This window comes from Emys orbicularis, chromosome 4 (genome assembly GCF_028017835.1).
Source record: "Emys orbicularis isolate rEmyOrb1 chromosome 4, rEmyOrb1.hap1, whole genome shotgun sequence".
Classification (NCBI taxonomy): Eukaryota; Metazoa; Chordata; order Testudines; family Emydidae; genus Emys; species Emys orbicularis.
The window spans coordinates 104,574,978-104,599,362 of NC_088686.1; the positions used below are offsets into that span (position 1 = coordinate 104,574,978).

Sequence of the window (24,385 nt, forward strand, 5' to 3'; positions counted from 1 at the left end):
CAGATTGGTGGACATTTTAACCTCTACAGGTCCCTCTAGGGTAGTTCTCCCTATTAATGAAGCTATCCTAGAGCCCATTAAGAGTTTATGGCAGGACTCCATCCTCCCTTCTTCCCACTGCTAAAAGGGTGGACAGGAGATATGTCCCTTTCCAGGGATATGAAAATTTTTACAACCACCTACATCCTGGTTCCCTGGTAATGTCTGCTGCAAACATAAAGGAGAGACAGGGACATCAGGCCTCAACCCTGAAAGGCAAAGAAACAAGGAAGCTGGATCTCTTAGGAAGATTTATTCCACACCAGGTTTACAACTGAGAATTGTGAACCAGCAGGCTCTTCTGGGTTCATATGATTTTAGCCTGTGGGATAACGTCCTGAAGTTTAAAGACAAACTTCTGGATGATGCTAAGCAGGAGTTCACTGCTCTGGTAGATGAGGGAAAATTAGTTGTCAGGTCAGCTTTACAAGCGAGCCCAGATGTGGCAGACTCTGGTTTGAGCTATGGCTTCTGTGGCGTTCATCTTGGCTGCAGTCACCAGGTCTTGGCGCCAGAGGTGAAGCAAACTATACAAGACCTCCCATTCTAAGGTCCCTTGTTCTTCTTTGAAAAGATGGACGAGAGACTTCATAGCCTTAAGTATTCAAGGGTGACCCTTAAGTCACTGGGAATTTATACACCAGCGATGAAGAGAAAACCATTCTTTCCGCAGCAGTCCCAGTGCTTCCACCCTCTCATAGCTCAGAGACAGGACCTGTCAAGAAAGATGGGTAGAAGTTATAAGAGACGTCCTCCACCTCCCTCCTCCTCTACAGCTGCTAGTTCTAGGCAAATCATATCTTCAAAGCAAACATTTTGACCTGTTAGTCGAGAGCAGCCTACCACTTTCCAGAGTACCATCTTTCCCTTACCCTATTTTTGCCAACTGCCTATCCCACTTCTTAAGTGCTTGGTCCTGTATTACCATGAATCAGTGGGTCCTAAGCATGGTGGAACTGATATACACCCTTCAATTTATTTCTATCCCCATTCCCAGTCCCTCTTCAGGGACCACTTTCATGAGAACTTGCTGCTACGGGAGGTCCAGTCTGTACTCCTCATGGGAGCCATAGAGGATGTTCTCATATCTTCCCAAGGAATGGGATTCTATTCCCAATACTTTCTAATCCCAGAGGCAAAGGGGGGAGAGGCTCAGGCCTAGTTTAGCTCTAAGGCAATTGAATAAGTTTCTGAAGAAAACAAAATTCCAGATGGCTACTCTGGCTTCTGTTATCCCCTCCTCAGAGACCAGGGACTGGTACGGTGCTCTCAATTTAAGGGACGTTTACTTTCATATGTCAATTCATCAAAGACACAGAAAGTTCCTCAGAGTTATGCCTTTTGGCCTGTCAGCAGCGCCTTGCATGTTCACAAAATGCATGTCAATAGTAGCAGCGTTTCTGGGAAGGTCGGTAATGCATGTGTCCCCTCACCTAGATGACTGGCTAGTGAGAGGCCTATCCAGATATCAAGTACTCTCTAGAATAGCTGCTATCCAGTCAATTTTCCAAATGCAAGGGCTTTAATCGATACAGAGAAATCTATCCTGACTCCAGTTCAAAAAAATAGAATTCATTGCAGCAGTCCTGAACTCTACTCTGTACAGGCCATGGCATTCCTGCCATTGCAGAGGTTGCAAGTAATGCAGCTCTAGTAATGCACTAGATCTAAAGACACATCCTTTGACTACAATTCAGTATTGCCTCAGAAATCTAGGGCACATGGTGGTGTGCACTTACATGGTCCAACATCCCTGAATGCACTTCAGAGAGCTACAGAGTTTGCTCACCTCACTGTATTCTCCAGCACACCATCGTATGTACAGCATGGTTCAGGTGCCTTGTCGAGTCTTGTCCTCCCCAGACCAGTGGATAGACCTATCAAATGTTTGTGGAGGAGGCCCATTTGCTCCTCCTTAACAGACATTCACCTTAGTCACAAATGCATTGGATCCGGGAGCTCACTTAGGCCCCCTTCAGACTCAGGGGCTTTGGTCTTCACAAGATCTAGATCTCCATATAAATATCAGGAAGCTGTAGGCCACCTGTTTGGCTTGCATGGCATTCCTCCCGCATATCACAGGGTGGAATTTGTTAGTGCTTGCAGATAACGCAGCAGCCATGTTTTATGTAAACAAACAGTGGGGAGCCCAGTTGACAAAGTTATGCCTAGAGGCAATCTTGCTTTGGAACTTCTGCATAGCCAGGTCATAGACTCATAGACTTTAAGGTCAGAAAGGTCATTGCAGGCCACAGAACCTCAGCCACCCACTCCTGTAATAACCTCTAGCTGAGTTACTGAAGTCTTCAAATCATGAAAATACTCCTGGGGGAATTGTGTGCCACTGCGTGTGCATAGAATTCATGTCCCCTGCAGATTTCTTTGCTTCCCTGCAGAAAAATGACTTTCTGATGGGTCATGCGCCCCTCCCCAGCAGCATGGGCACATTGTTTCACGTGCCTAGAGCATCTGATGGAGAGGTAAATCACTTCTGGGGGATGAGGGCGGGGGGCAGGGCTGGGGACACCCTGGCCGTTGGCTCCTACCCTGCACCGGGTTCAGCTGCTAGTCCCGACTGGGCTATGGTCAGGGGAGCACAGGACTCCCTCTTTCCCTGCAAGGAACAGCCGGAGCCACTCCCAGAAAACTCCCCCGGCTGCAGGAAGCTCCATCCCTTCTTCCTATCACTCAGCTGTGGGGGAAGGGGTCACTATACTGGGAGCTGCTGCTCCCCTGCTCATCCAATCCCCGTACATCTCGACACCCCCATACCCAGACCTCCCCACTGAACCTCACCCTCCCTGCACCCAGACACCCCTCCGACTGAGTACCCTGCATCCAAACCCCCATCTCCTGCACCTGGAGCCTGCCGCTGAGTCCCACCCTCTGCATGTGGAGCCCCTCTTCACTAGACCCCCTCGCCAAGCCCCACCCCACCCTGCACCTGGACCACCGCCACCCCACACTCAAACTCCACCCTGATGAGCCCCACTCCCCTGCACCTGGACCACCCCAGTGAGCCCCTCACATCCGGATCCCCACCCTACTGACTCCCAGGCCAGCTCCATCCAGACTCCCACCCCACCAAGTCTATTCCCCTAGCTGAGTCCCTCACACCCATCACCCCACATCCAGATCCTCTCTGCTGAGCTGCAGCAACCTTCACCCCACTTTAGAATCCCGTTGTCCTGCACCTGGAACCACCCAACGAGCCCCTGTGCATCCAGATCCTCCCCGCACCCCCCACTGAGCCACCCACACCCAGATTGTCCCACACAGAACCCTCTCACACCACACCTGGATCCCCCCCACACTAAGTCCCTCCACACTTGGAACCTGTTGGGCTGAGCCTGCCTGCCCATGCCTAGTGAGCCTGGTGCAGAGGGGTAGGGCCCAGGGGTGTTTCTGAGGCAGGCTCGGCCCTTGCACTGTCAGGATTGGGTGCAGCCTCATAGCCGATTCTGTGTCCCAGGGGGAGGGGGTGGGCTGCACGGTGATCTCCCACCTCGATGCAAACAGTGGCCTCTGCTCTCCACTGCCACGCTGGAGCCTCCCCATTTATATATTGACAAATAAAATGTGCAGAATTTTGCAGAATTTTAAAATGTGTGCAGAATTTTTAATTTTTTTGGTGCATAATTCCCTCAGGAGTAAAGATAATCCACCATTTACACTCGTTTAAACCTGCAAATGAACCATGCCCCATGCTGCAGAGGAAGGTGAAAACCCCCCAGGATCTCTGCCAATTTGACCTGGCGGAAAATTCCTTCCCAACCCCAAATATGGTAGTCAGTTAGACTCAGAGCATGTGGGCAAGACCCACCAGCCAGACACCTAGGAAAGAATTCTCTGTAGTATCTCTGAGCCCTCTCCATCTGGTGTCCCATCCCCAGCCATTTGCTGCTATCCCATCACCAGATATTCGCTGCTATCAGTCGCAGATTGGCTACATGCCATTGTAGACAGTCTCCTCGTACCATCTGCTCCATAAACTTATCAAGGTCGGTCTTAAAGCCAGTTAGGTTTTTTTGCCCCCATTGCTCTCCTTGGAAGACTGTTCGAGAACTTCACTCCTCTAATGATTAGAAACTTTTGTCTAATTTCAAGCCTAAACTTGTTGCTGGCCAGTTTGTATCCATCAACCTGAAAGTGGCTTACCTTCCAGAGGTCCAGAACACTCTGGCAGACCACCTGACCACATCGTTTGCAGGTCACCACAAGTGGACCCTTTGTCCAGATGTGTTTAAGGCCATTTTCCAGTGGCAGGGAACTGTCCAAGTGGACCTGTTTGTAACAAAAGAGAAAAAAATAATCTTTTTTGTTCCCAGGCGGGTCATGGCCTGTAGTCTCTGACAGATGCTTTCCTTTTGACCTGTTTAAAAAAGGCATGCTGTATGCCTTTCCTCCAGGTCTGCTCTTGCCAAGGTCTTGTCCAAACTCAAGCAAGACTGTGCTCACATTATACTAATAGCTCCAGCGTGGCCTCATCCAAATTGGTTTTCAGCTCTATTGGTCAGCTCTTCTCTGTCGCCTCTGAGAGATGCGGACATGATCTCCCAGAACAAGGGCCGCCTCCTCCATCCCAACTTAATGGCCCTCCACCTGACAGAGTGAATGCTTCATGGTTGACATCCTCAGAATGAGATTGCACTAAAGGAGTAAAGGAAATTCTTCTAAACAGTAGGAAGCCTTCAACTTGGTCTACTTAACTTGCTAAATGGAAGAGATTCTCCATTTGGTCTATGCAAATAAGTGTCCACACAGCCCAAGTTTCAATTCCCCATATCGTGGACTATCTCCTGTTCCTGAAACAAGGACTAGCCTGTAGTTCCATCAGAGTCCACCTGGCAGCTATCTTAGCTTTCCACTATGCGGTGTTATAACTGATCAACCCCCTAAGTCCATCAGATTTCTAAAGGGTTTGGACAGGTCATACCCACAGATCAACAGCCTGATTCCACAATGGAACTTGAATTTAGTTCGAACGGAGTTGATGGTTCCCCTGCCTTTGAGCCACTAGCAACTTGTTCCCTATTACACCTATCTATGAAAATGGTATTCTTGGTCACTATTACCTCAGCCAGGACAGTAAGAAAATTGCGAGCCTTAGTGTTGGATCCTCCTTATACAGCATTCTTCAAGGACAAGGTTTTCCTTCAACCTCATCCAAAGTTCCTGACTAAGGTAGTTTCCGATTTTCACATTAATCAAAACATTTACTTACCAACCTTCTTTCCAAAGCCTCATTCAAGTAAGTGGGAAGAGAGACTCCATCCATTCTGTAGATGTTAGAAGATCTTTGGGGTTTTTTATCTGGATTGGACTAGGCCTTTCAGGTCATCCTCACTGCTATTTGTCATGATTTCAGACAGAGTAAAGGGCCACTCAGAGAATATCCTCCTGGATTTCCAGCTATATTCATTTATGCTACTGTTTGGCTGATATGGAACCTCCAACTAAAGTGGTGGCTCCCTCAATTAGATCACATGCAGTTTCTGTGGCCTCTCTAGCTTGCGTGTCCATCCTGGACATTTGTAAGGTGGCAACCTGGTTTTCAATCCACACATTTACCTCCTGCTATGCCATTGCTCATCTGTCTAGAGATGATGCCTGATTTTGATAGGTAGTCCTACAATCCCTATTCAAGTAGAGTCTCAACCCACCTCCATCTTGAACTGCCTGTGAGTCTCCTACAATGGAATGGACATGAGCAATCACTTGAAGAAAAAACAGTTACCTACCTTTCCATAACTACTGTTCTTCAAGATATGCTGCACATGTCCATTCCACGACCCGCCTTTTTCCCCCTCTCTATTGGAGTCTTTCTGGTAGGAAGGAACTAAAGAGGGTTGAGGCCAACGTGGCCCTTTGTACCTGTGTGCAGTGGCATGAGACATGAGAGGGCAATCATGCTGAGTGGTGGGTACTGCTGAGGGAAAAATCTCCAACAATTGTACACGAGGTACGCACATCTACAGTGGAATGGACATGTGTGATACATCTCAAAGAACAGTTAAGGAAAGTAGGTAACCGGTTTGAGGAGAGGGTTGGTTTTTGTTCTGTTTTTTTGTTTGTTTTTACAACTGACTAGATTTTTATTTTGACAGTGTCAAAATAAATCAGTCGCTGGAATTCTTACTGGTTTCAAAATAGTTTATTACATGTTCTATAACATCTTTGATCCTTTACAGAAAATAAAATACAAAACAAAAGCAGTTAGGTAAGTGCTAAACAAAATAAGGACAAAGGCAACAAGTTTGAAATGGGTAAAAGTTTATAATAAGCACAATTAGTCTGTGGAACTCATTGCCACAAGATTACACAATGGAGTCTTGGTCCATGACTAGGTCTCTTAAGTGCTATGGTAGTAATAATAATAATAGTAAAAACAATAACAACAACATTTAGACCAAGAACTTAGAAGGATGCAAATCAAGGAAATAGGGATTGTGAGAACATTAACTATTATATTTGATAGACTTAGAAAAAAGTTTGGAAGAGATATAAACACTCAAGCTTCAGGGCATAAACTAACTCTATCTAAGAAGATTAGAAATAAACTTTCCCTGTGAGTTAGCCATTTAATAATTTCCCATTTTGGGTTTCTTGCATTTGTGTGTATCAGACAGAATACTTGGCTAAGTGGACCATTAGTCTAGTGTTGGTATGACAATTCCATTGTTTCTATTTTTCATCCTTTTTATATTTCCTGCTTTTGATAATATTTGTCCATAGCTTTAAAGTTGTTTAAATATGTTCTGATGTTCTGATCATTGTTCTGATGAATTTTATTTAATATTGTGATGTTCATGGATTAATGTATTTTTAAATTCAAATGGTAGTTTTAAAAAATATAAAAATTGTAAATGTGAAAGCATGGCCTCTTATTTTCCTTTATGTAGGCCTGGATCCTTAAAATATTAATGTTCAATTATTATTTTGACATGCTGCCAAAATTGTCCTCAGGAATGCAAGCAAGAGAAGGGAAATGACAATTTGACAGTTTATAACTCAGCCAGATCTGAATGGAAGTTAATGGAAGAAGCAAAAGGAATTTCTGTAGAGCTTTGTCCTTACCAAATTTCAAAGGCCTGCTACAAACAATGGAGATATTAGTTTCCCCCCCCCCCCAAAAGTCACAAGAATCTTTTATAATGGAAACTATTAAGCAACCTAAATATGGGAGCTCCTCCCATAATACTTAGAGAAAACAGTAGAAAGAACTTGTAGTTCCTGAATACTTTGTTCATTTTTAGATCACAATCGTGTACATGCCACAGATGTTCTTCATGCAGTATGGTATCTCACAACACGGCCCATTCCTGGGTTTCAGCAAATTCACAGTGATCATATAATGGAAAGTGACCTGGGTATGTATCAATATTAAGTTTTATTTTTCTATCTTCAGTAAATTTTTCAGAATATTTTAATCAAACTAGAATAATTACCATGGATAAATTGAACAGTAATCTGAAAAAAAAATGCATAGTTCTTAAATATTTTAAAATTGAAAGATAAGACAGTAGCAATATATGCCATTTGCAAGCAGTATGTACCTGATTTTAGGATAATTAATTGATTGAATAGTTGCTGATATGCTTGGCTCTTGAGCTAAGAATACTGTTTCACTGAGATAAGTTTCTTTTTCTGAATGAGACCTATATCTTCTGCTGCAGTCAGCATGTTTCTAGTAATTGAAATACATTAGGCTAATATTTCTTTATTTAATTAGTAAATTAAACATCTCAAACTAAAAATACCTAAGATTAAACTATTTAACATAAATGTAGCTCTGCTTAATGGTTCCAATGTAAAAATAAGATTGTCCTGAACAACCGAGGGTCTTATTTTACTTAGTATATACAGATATTTATCTTTTCAATGAAGGCCAGGAAGAATCAGGGATGGTAAATCCAGAATTTGAAGTACCTTTGTTTTTCTAAATATGTTTGGCAAGTCCAAATAATCCTTTGTACTCTGTGTTTTTGAAGCCAATTTTTTATTGTACTTGTTTAAAGAAAAAAACCTCAGTGGCAACATTCCTGGAGAAGTCCTACATCATAATAACGAAAATAATAATGGCTGGTTCTTCATAATAGATCTCAAAGGTCTTTACAATCTTTTAATGTATTTTTCCCTTACAACATCTCTGTAAGTTAGAGAAGCACTGTTATTCCCATTAGAGATGCTAAGCGACTTACCTAGAATCACATAGGCAGAACAGAGAATTGAACCTAGGTTTCCCATTTCCTAAGCAAGGGCCCTAACCTTTGGACCATCCATCCTGCAAGTACAGTGGAGTAAAATGCATCTGTAATCATAGGTTTATAGTATCCAAGTTATAAACAAGTGTGTGAAAAAGTCGGATTAATAAAAGTACTATTATATTCTCTTAGGATTGTGTGATCACATTAAAACACTGAATATTTATCAGATCCAGCAGATCTTTGAAAAACTTCTTGAATGTGCCATTGCAATACTGTCTTCATAAGCCAACCAGTGTAAATGTCTATAGAATGGGAAACTGGTGATTTTTTTTGGTATGTAATGTGTATTGAATGGAATAAACATATAGAGATATCTAATATTTAAATATAGTGCAACTTTGCTTCTAAGTATCTAAATCCATAGAATACGTTTGGTAAGGTGCCAAATATGTGTGTTTTACAAACTGCTGAAATATAAAGTTGCTTTTGTGAAACTTGAGAAAAGGATATTGCCCACAGATTTTTATAGTTGCACTCATACCTAGTGCAGAGATAAAGGAAGAAGGAGGCACGCGTCAGGACCCTAATTGGGCCCTGGGTGATCGCTACTTCCCACCACCCAACACAGATGTAATGAGGTTGAGTAGTGCCCATATAAGAAAAATTAAAACTACTGATTATTCCTCAAAAAAGGGTTTTAATGACTTTTGACTATAAAGGCAACACAGATAAAATAAGAAAAGCAAGAATAAAGACCAACACTGAATAAGGATTAATATAAATGGCAAGTTATACTGAAGACAAGCACAAGTACATGTAAAGTTATTATTCATCAGCTACTTACTACTATTCTTAACACTATAGTATCGATACAGACTTGAGATCAATTCAGCTTGAGCAACCAGACTTCTTTACTCCATAAACTTACCCTGCATTCGTCTGAAAATACGTTACCCTTCAGTCAGCCGTTTTCTGCACTGGCCAGGTACAGACGGTCGAGAAGTGCACGCCCCTTCGGCTCATGGGATGTGGGTCAAGTTTCCTTTATGACCGAAACACACACACAGTCCCGTGCCTTCATACTTTTTATCTGATCTGTCGGCCGTGTCTTAAAACAGACCAACCAATAGGGTCAGCCAAACCTTTAATGTGGTTAGCATTGTCGCTTTGACGTATAATTTATGCTTACTTATTTCCTTGTAGCCAATTGTTTTAAATGTGGGTTAGACAAGCTGTGCCCGGGGGCACAACTTATCTCGCTTTATAGGAGTCAGCATACTGTGTTATCTGGTTGCAGCGCGTTTTGACTACAATTCTTAGCTTACTTCTGCAAAGTTTGCCCTTTTTACCTCTGCAAAGCGTGCCCTTTTTACCTTTGAAAAGCGGAAGTTTGAGGCCTAATATTGACAATACCTTTGTTCATTTTAAGCTTGGCAATACTTTTGTTCACAGATTAATCACACCTAGATGTACAGAGTAGTATCCTGGCCTGTTTGAAGTCAGTAGGTGTTTTGCCATTGACTTCAACAGGACCAGAATTTCATCCAGAATCATGAAGGCCAAAAGGGACCTTGTGATGATCTAATCTAACTCCCTTTGGAACAGCCAACCCCCACTTCTTGGCAAACATCTGGCTCCTGTTTCATGGGATTGTAGCCAGGACTTTCTGGAGAAAGATAGAAAATGGCAAAAATATCTTCCCTCCCCCAAAGTAAAAAGGATAAAATTATTGTTTTACTGCCTGGCAAGAGCAACATGCTCGCGGACCGCCTGAGCAGAGTTTTCTCCCAACAGCACGAGTGGTCCCTGCACAGGGAGGTGGCCAGCTGGATCTTCCTACAGTCGGGTACTCCCCAGGTAGACTTGTTCGCCACCGCCCAGAATCGCCAGTGTCCCCGATTCCGCTCCAGAGCGGGAAGGGGCGACAGAGCGATATCGGATGCGTTCCTGCTCCCATGGTCGGGGGCCCTGTTTTATGCTTCCCGCCCTTCCCCCTGATAGGCAGGGTCCTACAGAAGGTGAAGTCAGACGGGGCTCGGGTTATCCTCAAAGCCCCGGATTGGGCCCGTCAACATTGGTACGGGACCCTACTGCATCTCTTAGCGGCCCCCCCTCGCAGGTTACCGCTCCGCCCGGACCTCCTCTCTCAAGAGGAAGGTCGTCTCCTCCATCCCAACCTAGCCCCGCTCCACCTGACAGCTTGGCTGCTCCATGGTTGAATGAGGAGGAAGGGAGGTGTTCTGAGGATGTGAGACGGGTCCTGCTGGAAAGTAGGAAACCCTCCACGCGTCAAACCTACCTGGCCAAGTGGTATCGGTTCTCTAGGTGGGCGAGGGATCGAGGTTCCTCTCCCTCTTCCGCATCTATCCAGCTTGTCTTTGATTACCTCCTGTCCCTTAGGACCCAAGGGCTGGCGCCCTCCTCTATCAGGGTGCACCTGGCAGCCATTTTGGCTTTCCACCCCCCGGTCCAGGGCCTGTCGGTGTTTTCACATCACATGATGTCCCGGTTTCTAAAAGGGTTAGATCGGGCATTCCCTTACGCCAGACCCCCTGTCCCGCTCTGGGACCTAGACCTAGTCCTCTCCCGCCTCACAGGGCCTCCCTTCGAACCCTTGGCCACGTGTTCATGGTCCCACTTGTCGTGGAAGGTGGCTTTCTTAGTGGCTAGCACCTCAGCCCGCTGGGTCTCCGAGCTCAGGGCCCTGACCTCTGAACCACCGTATACAGTCTTCCACAAGGACAAGGTTCAGCTCCGCCCTCACCCTGCCTTTTTGCCGAAGGTAGTCTTGGCTTTCCACATGGATCAGGATATTTTCCTCCCGGTCCTCTGTCCTAAGCCCCATTTCTCCAATGAGGAACGCCGCCTGCACATGTTGGATGTGCACAGAGCGCTGGCTTTTTACCTGGACAGAACCAGGCCATTTAGGAAGTCCCCCCAGCTTTTTATCGCATCAGCCGAGCGCATGAGGGGACGACCGGTTTCCACCCAGCGGATTTCCCGCTGGATTACCTCATGCATTCGCACCTGTTATGACCTGGCAGGGGTTCCCCTGCCTCCTATAGTAAAGGCTCATTCGACGAGAGCCCAGGCCTTGTCAGCGGCCTATGTGGCTCATGTCCCTATTCAGGACATCTGCAGGGCTGCTACGTGGTCCTCTGTCCACACCTTCTCGTCGCACTATGCGATCGTCTCCCAAACGAGGGATGACGCCGGGTTTGGTAGGGCGGTGCTCTGCCCGGGTAACCCTTAAAACTTTACACTTAAACTCCTACCTGCCTCCATCAGGTATAGCCTTGAGTCACCTATAGTGGAATACACATGAGCAATTACTCAAAGAAGAAAGGACAGTTACCTGTTCCGTAACTGGCGTTCTTCGAGATGCGTTGCTCAGGTGTATTCCACATCCCACCCTCCTTCCCCTCTGTCGGAGTTGTCTGGCAAGAAGGAACTGAGGGTGGGGGGAGCACGCAGCCCCCTTTATGGCACGATATATCGGCACCACTCCAGGGGTCGCAGCGGTGCTCCCCCACTACGGATACTGCTAAGGGAAAAACTTCCAGCACCAGTGCATGTGGCAAGCATGCACACCTATAGTGGAATACACCTGAGCAACACATCTCAAAGAACGCCAGTTACGGAACAGGTAACTGTCCTATCCACCTTTTATTATGAGGTGTTGAAAAGACACACATTATAGCATCTTATGTGAAAAGATAGCAACTTAAGACAGGAAAAAATTGTGTGGAGAGTTCCATATCATACAGATTTCCCTCTTCTGGCTGAATGGGGGGAGGAATCCTCCTCTGCAGTATCTCACACTTCCCACAGAGGCCTCTCCATGCGTTTGGGGAGGCCAGGGAAGAGTGGACAGGCTGGGGGAGGGGAGAATGTAGGAGTCGCATATTGTTCTCCTTTTGGGCTTGTTGAGTTTAGGGAGGAAAAGTAATACCCACCCCTACTGTGGTGATTCCTGTTTTAAGAGGGAGAAAAGTCCCAGGACTGCCGATGGCAGCAAGGGAGTAGGGTGGGGTGTGGGGAAAGAGGGATGCGGGGGACACATGCTGAGTGACTCAGTGCCAGTGGGGGAAATAGCCACCTTGTGGATCTTCGGGATCTGTGGAGTTTGGTCCAGACCTGCACCTGTTCACCATGCTGGCAAACTCCCCCTCACAATGAAACGGGTTTTGAGGTGGTAAGTTAGTGGGTATGCCTACATAGAAAAAGCTGTACATGGGCTAGCCTACCAGAGCCATCTTGAATCTAGCTGGTACAGGTAACAAAGCATTGAAGAACACAGCACAGCATGGGCTTCAGCGTGGGCTAGTAAGCAGAATACATACATAGGGTCTGTGCTGGGCTGGTACTACCATCATTGAATTCTGGATGATTGAGGGTGCCCTGGTAAATAACATCCCAGAAGTCTGGCAAATGGACATCTGAAGAAGTCTGTGGAACCATAGGAACCTGTAGGTCAATATAAGATGATCAATATTACTGTTGCTTGATACACTCTTATCTTCATGGCTACCGTGGCAATCAGATTTAAAGAGGAAAGGCATAAGCCAGAAGATCAGTCAGAGGACTATCAGTGTATCTGCTCTCCAAGCATTGGTGTGCTAGTGCCAGGAGCAAAACTTTGATAAGTTTTTTCTTGAATCAGTTAATGAAGATGTTCACGGAAGGGAGTAACCACTAGAGCTGGTCAGGAATTTTTGAATCATTTTTCATTGAAAAATCTAATTCATGTAAACTGAAAACTGTTCGTGAATCAGTGTCAGCTTCGACAAATCTCCCAGCTTTAATTTTTTTTTCATAATTGTCAAAATGTCAAAACAAAAAATTCTGGTTTTCAAGTTTGAAATGACTTTTCATATAGAAAGTTAAGCTACCAAGAAAACAAAACATTTGAAAATTATCAAAACAAAATGTTTCAATTGATCCAAACTGAAAAGCTTTTCCCTTTTTAAAATTTAAAATGTTCAAGATTTTGACTCTTTGTCCCAATTAGGCACAGAAAGTTTTTGAACTCTCAAAAAATTCTAGAGACAGGAAAACAGTTTCCAGCCCAGCTTTAGTAACCACATCTTTGGTAACTCAATGAAAATCCTTTTATTTTTAGTTCTCCTGCATCTGCTTAGCCAAGTGAGCCCCATTGTTGTTTTTACCTTGGATACATGTGACCTTGACAGATCCTGACATTCCAGGAGTAGCGGATCATAATCTCTTATTTCATTATTTTAGGCCTTTATGCTATGGCCAGCCTTGCCACCTGGCTTATGTTGTCATTTTCTGTGTGTGAAAGTGGCTTTTATCGTGTACTAATTTGAATCACTATTGGGCCAAGACTTGGGTGCTCAAGAAGTTCTCAATTAAATTCTGCATCTTTTGGGATCTTTCTTTGAGCAACAGACCAAAAACAGTTCTTTGTCCAAAGCAGAGGTCCCAGACAAATGAGTTGTTGCAGTTGGATGGTGCAACATTTCTGATAACACTGCTCTACAGCCAAAATGCTTCTGAAATAAATGTAGTCAAACTTTACTAATTCTGGGTCACTGAGAACGAAAATGATGCTTAAAATTGTTGATTGGCTCTAGTTTTCAAGATATGCTATTGGGTCAGTATATACGACCCTTGACTTGGGAATGGCGGAGGATAAGTGAGTTATAAAGGGAAGGGATCTCAATTTAAACCAGAAATGACTAAAATACATCTTTGACAGGATCTATGAATAAATCTATGACTGGGTTTGGACAGTACTTTCTTTTTAGGCAAAACAATGAATGATGCAATCTGAAGCTGGTATTGCGTCAGACATGATATGAATTGCATCATGTTATTCCTAGAAGTCATGGATGATGCAATCATAACGAAGCTTACATCACTCTGCTGAACAAATTGCCCTATATCAGCTCTAGAAATCATACTGTGTCGTGCTCTCTTATTTGTCAGTGTTTGATTTTGCAAAGGGACACATTTCTGTTTAGCCAAAGTGAGAAGAGATGCCTCGTACTTGTGTGAACAGTGCAGATAACTTCTGCTATGTTTGTGGTGAAGTGCCTTTTGCATCACAAAAGCGCAGTATAACCACTATGGTTTAGTCCTGAATAGGACTAAACTATGTACAGAATAGTTTTTTGCCTTTTGTTTCATAATATATTTTATTTATATAACCCTTTTGCTGATTTTTAAAGTGTTACATAAACAGGACAGGTGAAATATTATCATGTAAAGCAACCATAAACACATGAAAAGACCTAGGTTTACAATTTATGATTAAAACTCTACTATCTACACAATATACGTAGACATAAAATGTAAAAACTTAAATATCTTAGAAACAGTAGCCAATCAGTTGTTTTAATTGTCATATTTGAATTCAGCACATCAAAATACATAATAAATAGCACATTTTATCTTTGAAGCAGAGGACTTCTCAAAAATTGTAGACCAGTGAACTGATCATGAAACAGTGGTTCTCCAAGTCTTGCATAATCCTGTGGGTCTGAAGAGCATATGTTTCAACAGAAGGTTGTCTTGGTAAAATGCTTTTCCCACCCTTGTTTGACAAGCCTCACTCTCTGTTTGAGTGCCACACTTCCAAGTTTCAACTTCAAGAGATAGCATTCCACATGTAATAAAAGTGCAAGAAATTCAGTCTAACTAGAATGACTGAACTGAACTTTATAAATGGTTGTTAATGTTACAGTCATGGCTGTACAGTGGAAATAGTGCTGTAATGCTCGCTTTTAGGATCACAGGCATTTAGTGAAACACTGCAAGTACCGATTCCAGCACACACAGGCAAGACAGAACTTCTGCTCAACCCTCCCCCATGCCCCCCATATCAAATACAACAATATAATGACATACAAGACATTGTAGCACTAAGATAAAGATAGAGAACCATCTACTAGTGGAGGTGCTGTCTGCACTAATCTGCCTGTACTACAACTTTCCCCATCTAGTTGAATAAGAATTTAAAATGGTAACACCAATGGAATCCAGGTGGTCTGCCATCTTTGCAGTTTCTGTGTTGGTCTGCCCGCTCAAGTCTTTTATTCAGGCACGGAGACACCACTCGTAGTTGGATATTGATTATCAATGAATGCAACTAAATTAGGCCTATCCATTGTGGACATATTTTCTGTTGAAGACTGCAGTGCATTGAGGGCCTGAGGACACTCTGGATATTCTTGCTCCATAACATGTCTCCCGTTACAAGCCACAAGAAACTGCTGGGGTACCACCAAATCCTCCTCTGGGATGGTTGTTGAACACTGTGTTTGCTCTCCACTTTCTTTCAATGAATCTGTGCACCAGTTCTCAATGCACTACAAATGAGCAAGGATAGGTTGTTTAGTTTTTTAATTACCATGTAAAATTCCCTCCAAAAAGGGGTGAGTTTGGGATGTTTTTCCAGTTGGATAGCCATACCTTCTCTTCTTCCTGGATGGGCATGTAATTTTCCTTTTTTCTGGCATCTTGAGCCAAAAGCAAGCATGCCAGGGACATCTATTCTTCTGCCTTCTGAAATGCTGTCCTCAGATCACTGATGCAAGACTCCACCATGTGTAGGCACAGGAAGCCTTGCTAGTTCTTCAAGTCACAGGGAGGGATGGGTTTGCAGAGTCCAAAAATAATCTCACAAGGAGAGTAGCGGACAGTTTAATGTCAGCTGGTGGTATATGCAAAAATGACAAAAAGTATGTCTTCACTGACTAAGATGCTAAGCATGAAACCAATGGTGCAGTTTACTCTCTTCACTCCCACATTATTCGCAGGGTGGGTGATACTGGTCCTCACCTTGGTTATCTGGAGTTGTTTGCAAACCTTGTGTAATAACCAGGATTCAAATTACTTACTTTGATTCCTGTTGATGCCGCTTGGTTGGGCCAAACTGTAACATTGCATGTTTAATCAAGGCAGCTGTAACTGTCTGAGTCCTTTTATCCTTCAGTGGCTGTGCCACTCCATACTTTGCGAAGGAGTCATACACTACCAGCACATACTGATTTTCAACTGGTGTTTCTCATAGTGGGCCTTCAAGTCAATCTGTATGAACTCCCAGGGCTTACTAGGTTCGAACATTTCTACTAAAAGAGTGCATCTCCTTTCTGATGCTTTCCTTCCTTTCCAAATAAGACAGGTAAGTACCCCATCCTTAACATCTGCAGCCATGCCTAGCCAAAAAAATCTATTGGATACCCAGCTCAATGTCTTTTCATACACCAGGTGGCCTATTGCTTTGTTGTCATGAAGGCACTCCAGTACTGTTCTCTGAAAACTTGCTGACAAAACAATCCTATTATCTTCATACACCAGCATATTGGTATCCAGATCAATCTCCTGAACTGCGTTGAGCTTCCCCAGTCTGTGTCTACTTTGGTAGATTTATTGGTGCACTGAACGTAACTCAGGGTCCTTAGGCTGTTCTTGCAAGATGTCCTCACAAGATCAGGTTGAGTCTATTTTCACTGTTCTCACCCAGCTGAGAGCATACATAACCACATTTTGCTTTCCAGGTTTATGGTGAACTGTGAATGTGTATTCTACAGTTTGTAAATCCTTCTCCACAAACATTGAGTTGTGCTTTGTAAGGAGCCACTACAGGGCACTGTGGTCTGTGTACACCATGAATTGCATACCTCATAAATAGGGATGATAGGCCTTGAGACTCCAGTTCTGACACAGTAGCCAAAAACTCCAGTTCTATAGTGGAATACTAGGTTTTCCTCTTGTTTAATTTGCAACCTCCAAAAGCCACTGGTCTGTGCCTACCAAGCTCATCAGTTTGTTAAAGTGCAAATCTGGCAACAATCTCTGAGGCATCACAGGTTACTACAAATGCATGGAATGGATCTGGGAATTTAAGCACAACGTGATTTAGATGTCCATCCTGCTTTAGGGTATTACTCTGTCTAGACAAAGTCGCTCTTAGTCAGCTGATATAATGGCACTGCCTGCTCTGTGGTATTTTTTTACAGTACTATATTGTCTTCTGGCACTACCAGCTTTCCTGTCCTTATTTTGCTAACTGTTATAAATGTTGGATTTGTTATGTCTTCTGGATTGTGTCTTGGCTGCTGGTTTTTTCCCTTTCTTAACTGCTGGATCTTATTCTCCTTGCTGCTAGCTATCCCATCTCCTGACTATGTCCTGGGGCTTTTCCAGTGTTGTGAAGTTTCAGCCATTGGGAGAGTAGATTTGGAACTTACATTTTCAAACCCATCTGACCAATGGCATTGTGCTTTGTGCATGCTGATATCAGCACAATGAATAATACAGTAATCAAAATATTAACAGCAGCAGTGATTTGATGTCAGTATGCTAAATGTTGCTAGTTGGAAAATAAAATAATACCATTTTAGCAAGTCTGTAAAAGCACAGAATACCAATCTGTATGTCTGAAAGTATTGTACAGAGACTACTGCATTCTGATTAAAATAATTGTTTTCATATACCCCTATGCATACATACCATGTGTGTATATATATGTGATCGATATGCAGCTAAATATGTATAGTAAATTCAAAAGCAGAGTTGTTCTCTCAAGGTTTCATGAGTTTCATTTAGATTATTGAAAAAATAGCTTAATAATATTAATACATTCTTAAAATATTATAGATAATGAACTATCCATTTTAGCTTTCTAGGGCAGGGGCGGGCAAACTTTTTGGCCTGAGGGCCACATTAGGTTTCTGAAATTGTATGGAGGGCCGGTTAGGGGAGGCTGTGCCTCCCCGAACAGCTAGGCGTTTCCCGGCCCCCCTGGGACTCCTGCCCCATCCAACCCTCCCTGTCCCCTGACCGCCCCCCGCTGCCCAATCCAACCCTTCCTGTCATTCCTGACTGCCCCCTGGGACCTCTGCCCCATCCAACCACCCCTTCTCCCATCTGCGGGGCTGCGGGGGAGGGAGCCAGCCTCCCGGGCCAGGAGCTCAAGGGCCAGGCAGGAGGGTCCCGTGGGCCGGATGTGGCCCGCGGGCCATAGTTTGCCCACCTCTGTTCTGGGGGGGGTATAGTAGAGCTGATCAAAAAGGGGGGGGGAGCCCTTCCTGTGAAAATTTTTGAGGTTTTGCAAAATGTTAAAACAGAGAAAATGTTTTCAGAAATTGATTTTAAAAGAAAAATTCCATTTTGGGGAGCCTAAATGGAATTTTTTGGCTTCCTGGCCACCCTAAGGGAATGTTCTTATTGATTTCACTGACACTGAGAAGAGCCTTCCAGCCCCACTGCCAAAGAGGCAGAGAGCCTGGCTGTTCTGTCTTCCCACCAGCCACCCAACCTCTGGGAGCCAGAGAAAAAGTGATGTTCCCTGGAGCTATAGAGGCAGGGAGTCCGAATACCCTTCTCTGTCTCTGGAGCTAGGTGAGAAAGTGGTGTTTGACAAAAACTTCATTGAATCTGTACTAGATTTAGCAAATCATTTTGTTCTATGAATCAGTATTTTCTAATGAAACATAGTTTGGAAAATTTTCAATCACTTCTAATATATAGTCTAAATTGTGTAAATCTAATAGGCTTTTTTTAGTAGCTGTGAATTCTAGCTTCTGTTCACCCTTCTAGCTCTTTCTACACCTTTAACAACAGTGAATACTGATTCCCATACTTTTAAAGTATGTAGCAGTCATATCTGATACTTATATTCTGCATCTTACTTACCATTTTTGTGAGCTTTTCTAATCTGAGATAATGAGAAAAAACATTATTTTCTTTCATATCAATATATCTCACTCAATCTATTTATAAAGAATGTTTTTTAAAACTACAATATAGTTGTATGTCTTCTCTGTAGGACTAAACAAACACAAAGTTAAGAGAACATTCCTGCCCCCAAGATTTTACAATCTAGTGTAAAGCCTGATGGTAAATTAGTGATGTGGGAGCTGAAACTGGGACTGACCCAAATATTTGTTTGATGGGAACAACTTTTAATCCCTGCTGAGCTGAACAAGATTCAGACTGGTGATCTACAGTTGAAAGGCTCCGTACCTCATTAACAGTGCCCCAAGGCATCCATTCTTCATAATCACTAACACTACACCACTTGAGAATGAAGCTTGCTTTCTGGAAAGATATATTTATTGTTCTAACTTTTTTGTTTGTTTGTTTGAATTTACACAGGCAAAGTCTTCCACTCAGCACATGGGCAAAATCTCCCACATGTTGCTCTCAGTCTCAAAAAAACTGTCTGCTGCACCCTTTACTTAAGAGGTGGCTCCCATTAACCAAAATATAAACACTAAAAATGCAACATCCAAATTCACTTGTAAATATCCTTTGCAATATAATTATACTGTACAATAAAACAATTGTAATTCTCTATAATTACTCCAGTGTCCTTTACACTAACTTTTACACATATATGTATCTATTTTTTCACCTCCTCCTGGGTCATTAGAAGGATTTAAACCCACAAGTTTCAGATCCCCCGCACAGATCCTACCTTCAGCTGTAGGAGAGGTGGTATAACGGGTGAGAGGCAAAGAATGCTACTGTCCTTTATGTGGATCAGCTCATACAGGGAGATGCAACAAACACATTGCCATTGGGTCTCACAAGTATTTGAGACAGAAATTGCACACTTGGTGTCAGTTTTGTTGGTTTACTACTGTCTCAGAGTAGTCTTGCTGCACAGAGCCATGGTTTGTTCATGTTGGTTACAGAAGTATCTAATTTGATTTTGAAAGATTGTGTGGCAAAGTAGATCAGCCTTGGCTCTTTTATATTAGAGAGCTAGATTCTGTTCCCAGCTCTGGCTGAAGTGATCTTGTGCAAGCTCTGATTTACCTTACTTGTGAAATAGGTGAATGATAGTTACTTCCCACCATTGCAGTATGAGACCTTGGCTCATAATAAGGGTAGTGAAGAACACAGAAATACTAGTAGCAGTCTAGAAGAGTTGGGGATTCTAGGCTTCCAGTTTAGTGCAGCTGCTTATAAGCTAAAGAGCATTATGTTGAGGTGTCTCTCCCCTCTCCCACCCTGCCAACATCTTGTGACAGCCAGAATTTTTGCATCCTTGCAAGAGTTGGAAATGCTGAATCTTTCCTTCTTGAGAAGCTGTATTATGATGATTACATCACTTTACTACATACTAGCAATATCAAAATCTCTTCTGAATTACCTGTTTATGTAGAAACACATAATAACTGATTGACTGCAATGCATCCAAATATTTATACATTAATAAGCAATTAATTTTAACTATAAAATATTTTTAAACATTTACTCCAAAAAACACAAGGATGGTTGTGAATCTTAATATAATTCATAGAATGTGTTGTATAATGAACGTTAATATAATTTTGAAAATACTAATGAAAAAGTTAGTCCTGAATAACTTTGTATTTTGATGCTTTCGTTTTTCCTAGATGCAGAGAGTGATATTGCCCCTGGTCAAGTCAGTTATATTTCTTCAAAGAGCTGCTCTATTGTTGATGACAACTATGGATGCATGGCATCAAACATTCCTGCCCTGGAGTTGATGGCTCTGTATGTAGCAGCTGCCATGCATGATTATGATCATCCAGGTCGTACAAATGCTTTTCTAGTGGCTACAAATGCACCTCAGGTAGGAAATATTTTACTGGAAAGCTAAAATTAAAATTCCAGCTTTCTGATACATAAGAAAAATAATGAACATAGATTTTACTCTATAAATCTGCTACTTTTTGTGTAGGCATTGGTTGCCACATTTTGTAAGACCATTATTTTCCCTTAATAGGTGAGCAAGGAAACTGCTTTGGGATTACCTTTATAACATCTTTTAACCTGAGAAATCCCAAAGTGGTGTGTGTGGGTGTGTATAAAATCATTTTCAAGTAACAAATTTTGTAAACAATAAAATAAATAAATGCAACTAAGCAAACAACCTGTTACATATAGGGTTGGCCTTTGGGACTTGCCAAGCCTATGATTATGGATATTCCATATTTTTTGAAACTTTCTAATGACAATGGTGCTCTTTTGTGTTGCATAGATAGCCTTTTAAATGTAAACTGATCAATGAATTTGAAGTGCAAACTGGGGAGATGCTAAAAGGAGAACATAACAAGAGAGAGAACAAAGATGCCTTGACATCTGAGAATGGAGATGAATATGAGAAACTAAGGAAAGGAGATGCTGCTTTTTAAAGAAACTGAAATGCACAATAAAAGGAAAGAGATGAGAGAGAGAGAGAGAGAGAGTAATAAAACAAATAGGAGACAGGAATAATAAAAGGAAAAAATAATATTGTGGAAGAAAAAGGGGATGAAAAAATGGAAGAAAGGAAAAAGCAAGAAACTTTTAAATTAGTTAATTATATTTATTTGTACCTCCTAAATTTTACTTTATTACCCTGGCCAATGTCCTATAGGTCTGTTAAGGAGGTGGGATCAGATTGTTATTTTGAGTACTTACTTTGTCCAACAAGAAATTGAAGAAGAACATTTTGTTTTAGAAAGTAGTTTTTGTTCTAAACGTTTGGTTTTTGACAGGTGAATGCATCCAAAAAATTATTCCCTTAATAACAATCAAATATCTCCTTATTTTTAAACTGTGTTTCGTGGAGATGAAAGAAACATGTTATACTACTTAGTTTGCTTTTGAACTATAAACAATACATTATATTTTGATTTATATATGAAGTGATTGTACTCTATGCCAATTTTGATTAAGTAACAAATTCTGTTTTCTGTTATCTGTGTCAGTCCAAATGCCAGGGCATAGTTTTTCTTTGCCAGCACATAGAGACAATACACTGTGTCTTTTTGCTGATGTCATTGCCTCTTATATTAAGAAACTTGATGTCTCCCAGGCTCAGTTGTTTAAGGCTTGAACGGATCAAGAAAACAGTATTACAGTATTTGCCATCTAATTGGACAGACAATGAAAGAACATCAAATTTCATACTCTCACTTTTGGGATCAGTAGCATATTAGCGTTTAGTGGTAGCCACAGTTCACATGCAAGTCTCCTAATACTTTATTGCATATAGGTATATATATGGCATATATACTAGGCCACACCTGTGTCAGGTCCAGCATAGCTGATTCCCCCATGGAAAGGGAATGGGACAACTTCTTGTGGATGTTGATAGATATTTCTACAGTGGGATCTTCCATCTTAGAAAATGTAGACATCCTTCAAGTCAGTTTAAGCAAAAAGAGAGTCTCCCAAGTACACTGTAGCAGTCGGGAATTTGGGATCCTGGCAAGCCAAAGTAGCCCCTCTTCCTCCAGAAGCTCCAGAAAGTTATCTCAAGAGTGTATTTACCCCAGCTTCAGACTTTTCAGACACTCCCCTCTGTGTCTTCATCCTGCAGCCTGAACATAGTATGACTCAGTTTGTATCCAGGAGCTAGATTCTTGGAACAGATCATATTGTAAACTTCAGATAGGGATTTTAGGATGTTTATAATTTTGAATTCTTCTTTGAGTGATTGTCTATATGTATTCCACTCTTGGTGTGCAGATGTAACCCACACACTTTCTGGGTGTGGTGTTCTGTCCAATCTAGTGACACTGAGACTACTTAAAGAGAGAGATAAAAAGAGTCTGCTCTACAGCCTTGGCTAATAGCCAGTTGGCTTTTAGCTCATGCGGTAGAGGCTCATGCACTAAGCTCCAGAGGTCCCGGGTCCCGCCCGCCGGTGACCAGGGTCTGTCAGTGTTACACAGGCACCCTCTGAACCAGAGATCAGACCGTTTTGGCCAACAGTGCCCATTGGCCCACGTCTTTGCCATAGCTTCCCTCACACGCAGCCCTCTGCCCGAGTGCATAAAAGGATGGAGCAGGGCCAGCCACCTCTCAGTTCCTTCTAACTGCCCTAGGCTGAGAGATGGAACAATTAGCAGCGTCCCTACTCTATCTGCTTTTCATAGTGTAAATTTGTATATAGTTAAATTTTATATTAGGTTAGAATTTGGATTACATTTCAGTTGGGTAACTTTTTATATTGCTTTTGGTTACCTGGCATACAAACTTCAATCTTTGTGACTGATCAGAAACCCCCAGATTTTGAATACCGTCCCTCATGTGACATTGTCATTCCTCTAAATGATGGCCATACTAAAAATGTTTGTTTTGTGTAGGATGGGGCATATTACAAGCAAATCCTCTATTTGTTGCTCATTTTCAAAATGAACACAAAAAGTGAGAAAGGAACAGTCTTCCTCCTCCAAAATTGTGCCAGCAGCTGCTGTGCCTCAGGTGTCTACCACTTGTACTCTTTCAGCAAAGGCTCTTCTCTAAAATAGTCATCAGGCAAGGGTAGGATTCACTATCACTCCTTAAGGGAACATAAGGAGTGGTCATCTTCTCACGAACCCTTTGAAGAAAAGGAGAGAAAAATCTCCTTATCGGGTCTCTGCTAAGGGTAGTTCAAGGCATAAATATAGTCCTGTAAGGATCTGGGACCTAGAACCTGGGTCTGCAGAGTCTGCGATGGCCAGTATTCCCACCGGAACACCCTGCAGAAGCCCAGTCAGGGAGCACTGTGGAGAATAGGCACCATAGGAAGTATCGTCCATAATACCCAGAATGACAGTACCCTGCAGCCTTCTGATTGACCAAGTGCCCCTACTTAACCCCAGGAGTTGTCCCAGGAAGTGTCTGGGCAACCATGCAGACCTTGGCCTGTTACTAAACTGGACTTTACCTCATGTCCTGATCTCTGGTCTCTGACTCCTGCCTGACTTTGACCCCGATTCCTGCCTCTCGATTCTAATCTGGTACTACCTCTGTTATCCGGTCTCCGACACCAGCCTGACTCTTGTTTACGGAATCTGGCCTTGCGATTCCTCTAACTCTGGCCTGGTGATTTCCATCCCTGATGGGCAGACTTCAGCTCATCTGCGACCCCCTAAGCAAGACTGTCTACGCCCCAGTCCTTTACAGGTCCTTCAGCTGACAACCTAAAGCAGATAGGTTTGCACCCTGTCAAGGCTGTATCCCTACTTTGAACTTTAGGGTACAAATGTAGGGGCCTGCATGAAAACTGCTAAGCTTATTTACCAGCTTAGCTTTGGTCCCGCTGCCACCATTCTCGATGGATTCCCTCCCTGGGAAGCCTTGAGAAACCTTTCACCAATTCCCTGGTGAATACAGATCCAAACTGCTTGGATCTTAAACAAGGAGAGATTGACCCTTCC

General features: G+C 42.9%; 1 protein-coding gene across 1 annotated transcript in view; it reads left to right on the forward strand.

The window, feature by feature from the left end:
* PDE3B (phosphodiesterase 3B) overlaps positions 1 to 24,385 on the forward strand; it is a 288,545-nt gene that overhangs the window by 246,841 nt on the left and 17,319 nt on the right. The window contains exons 11-12 of the mRNA XM_065402627.1: positions 7,296 to 7,409; positions 20,624 to 20,823. Coding sequence (XP_065258699.1) covers positions 7,296 to 7,409; positions 20,624 to 20,823 — 314 coding nt within the window. The remainder of the gene's footprint in view (positions 1 to 7,295; positions 7,410 to 20,623; positions 20,824 to 24,385) is intronic.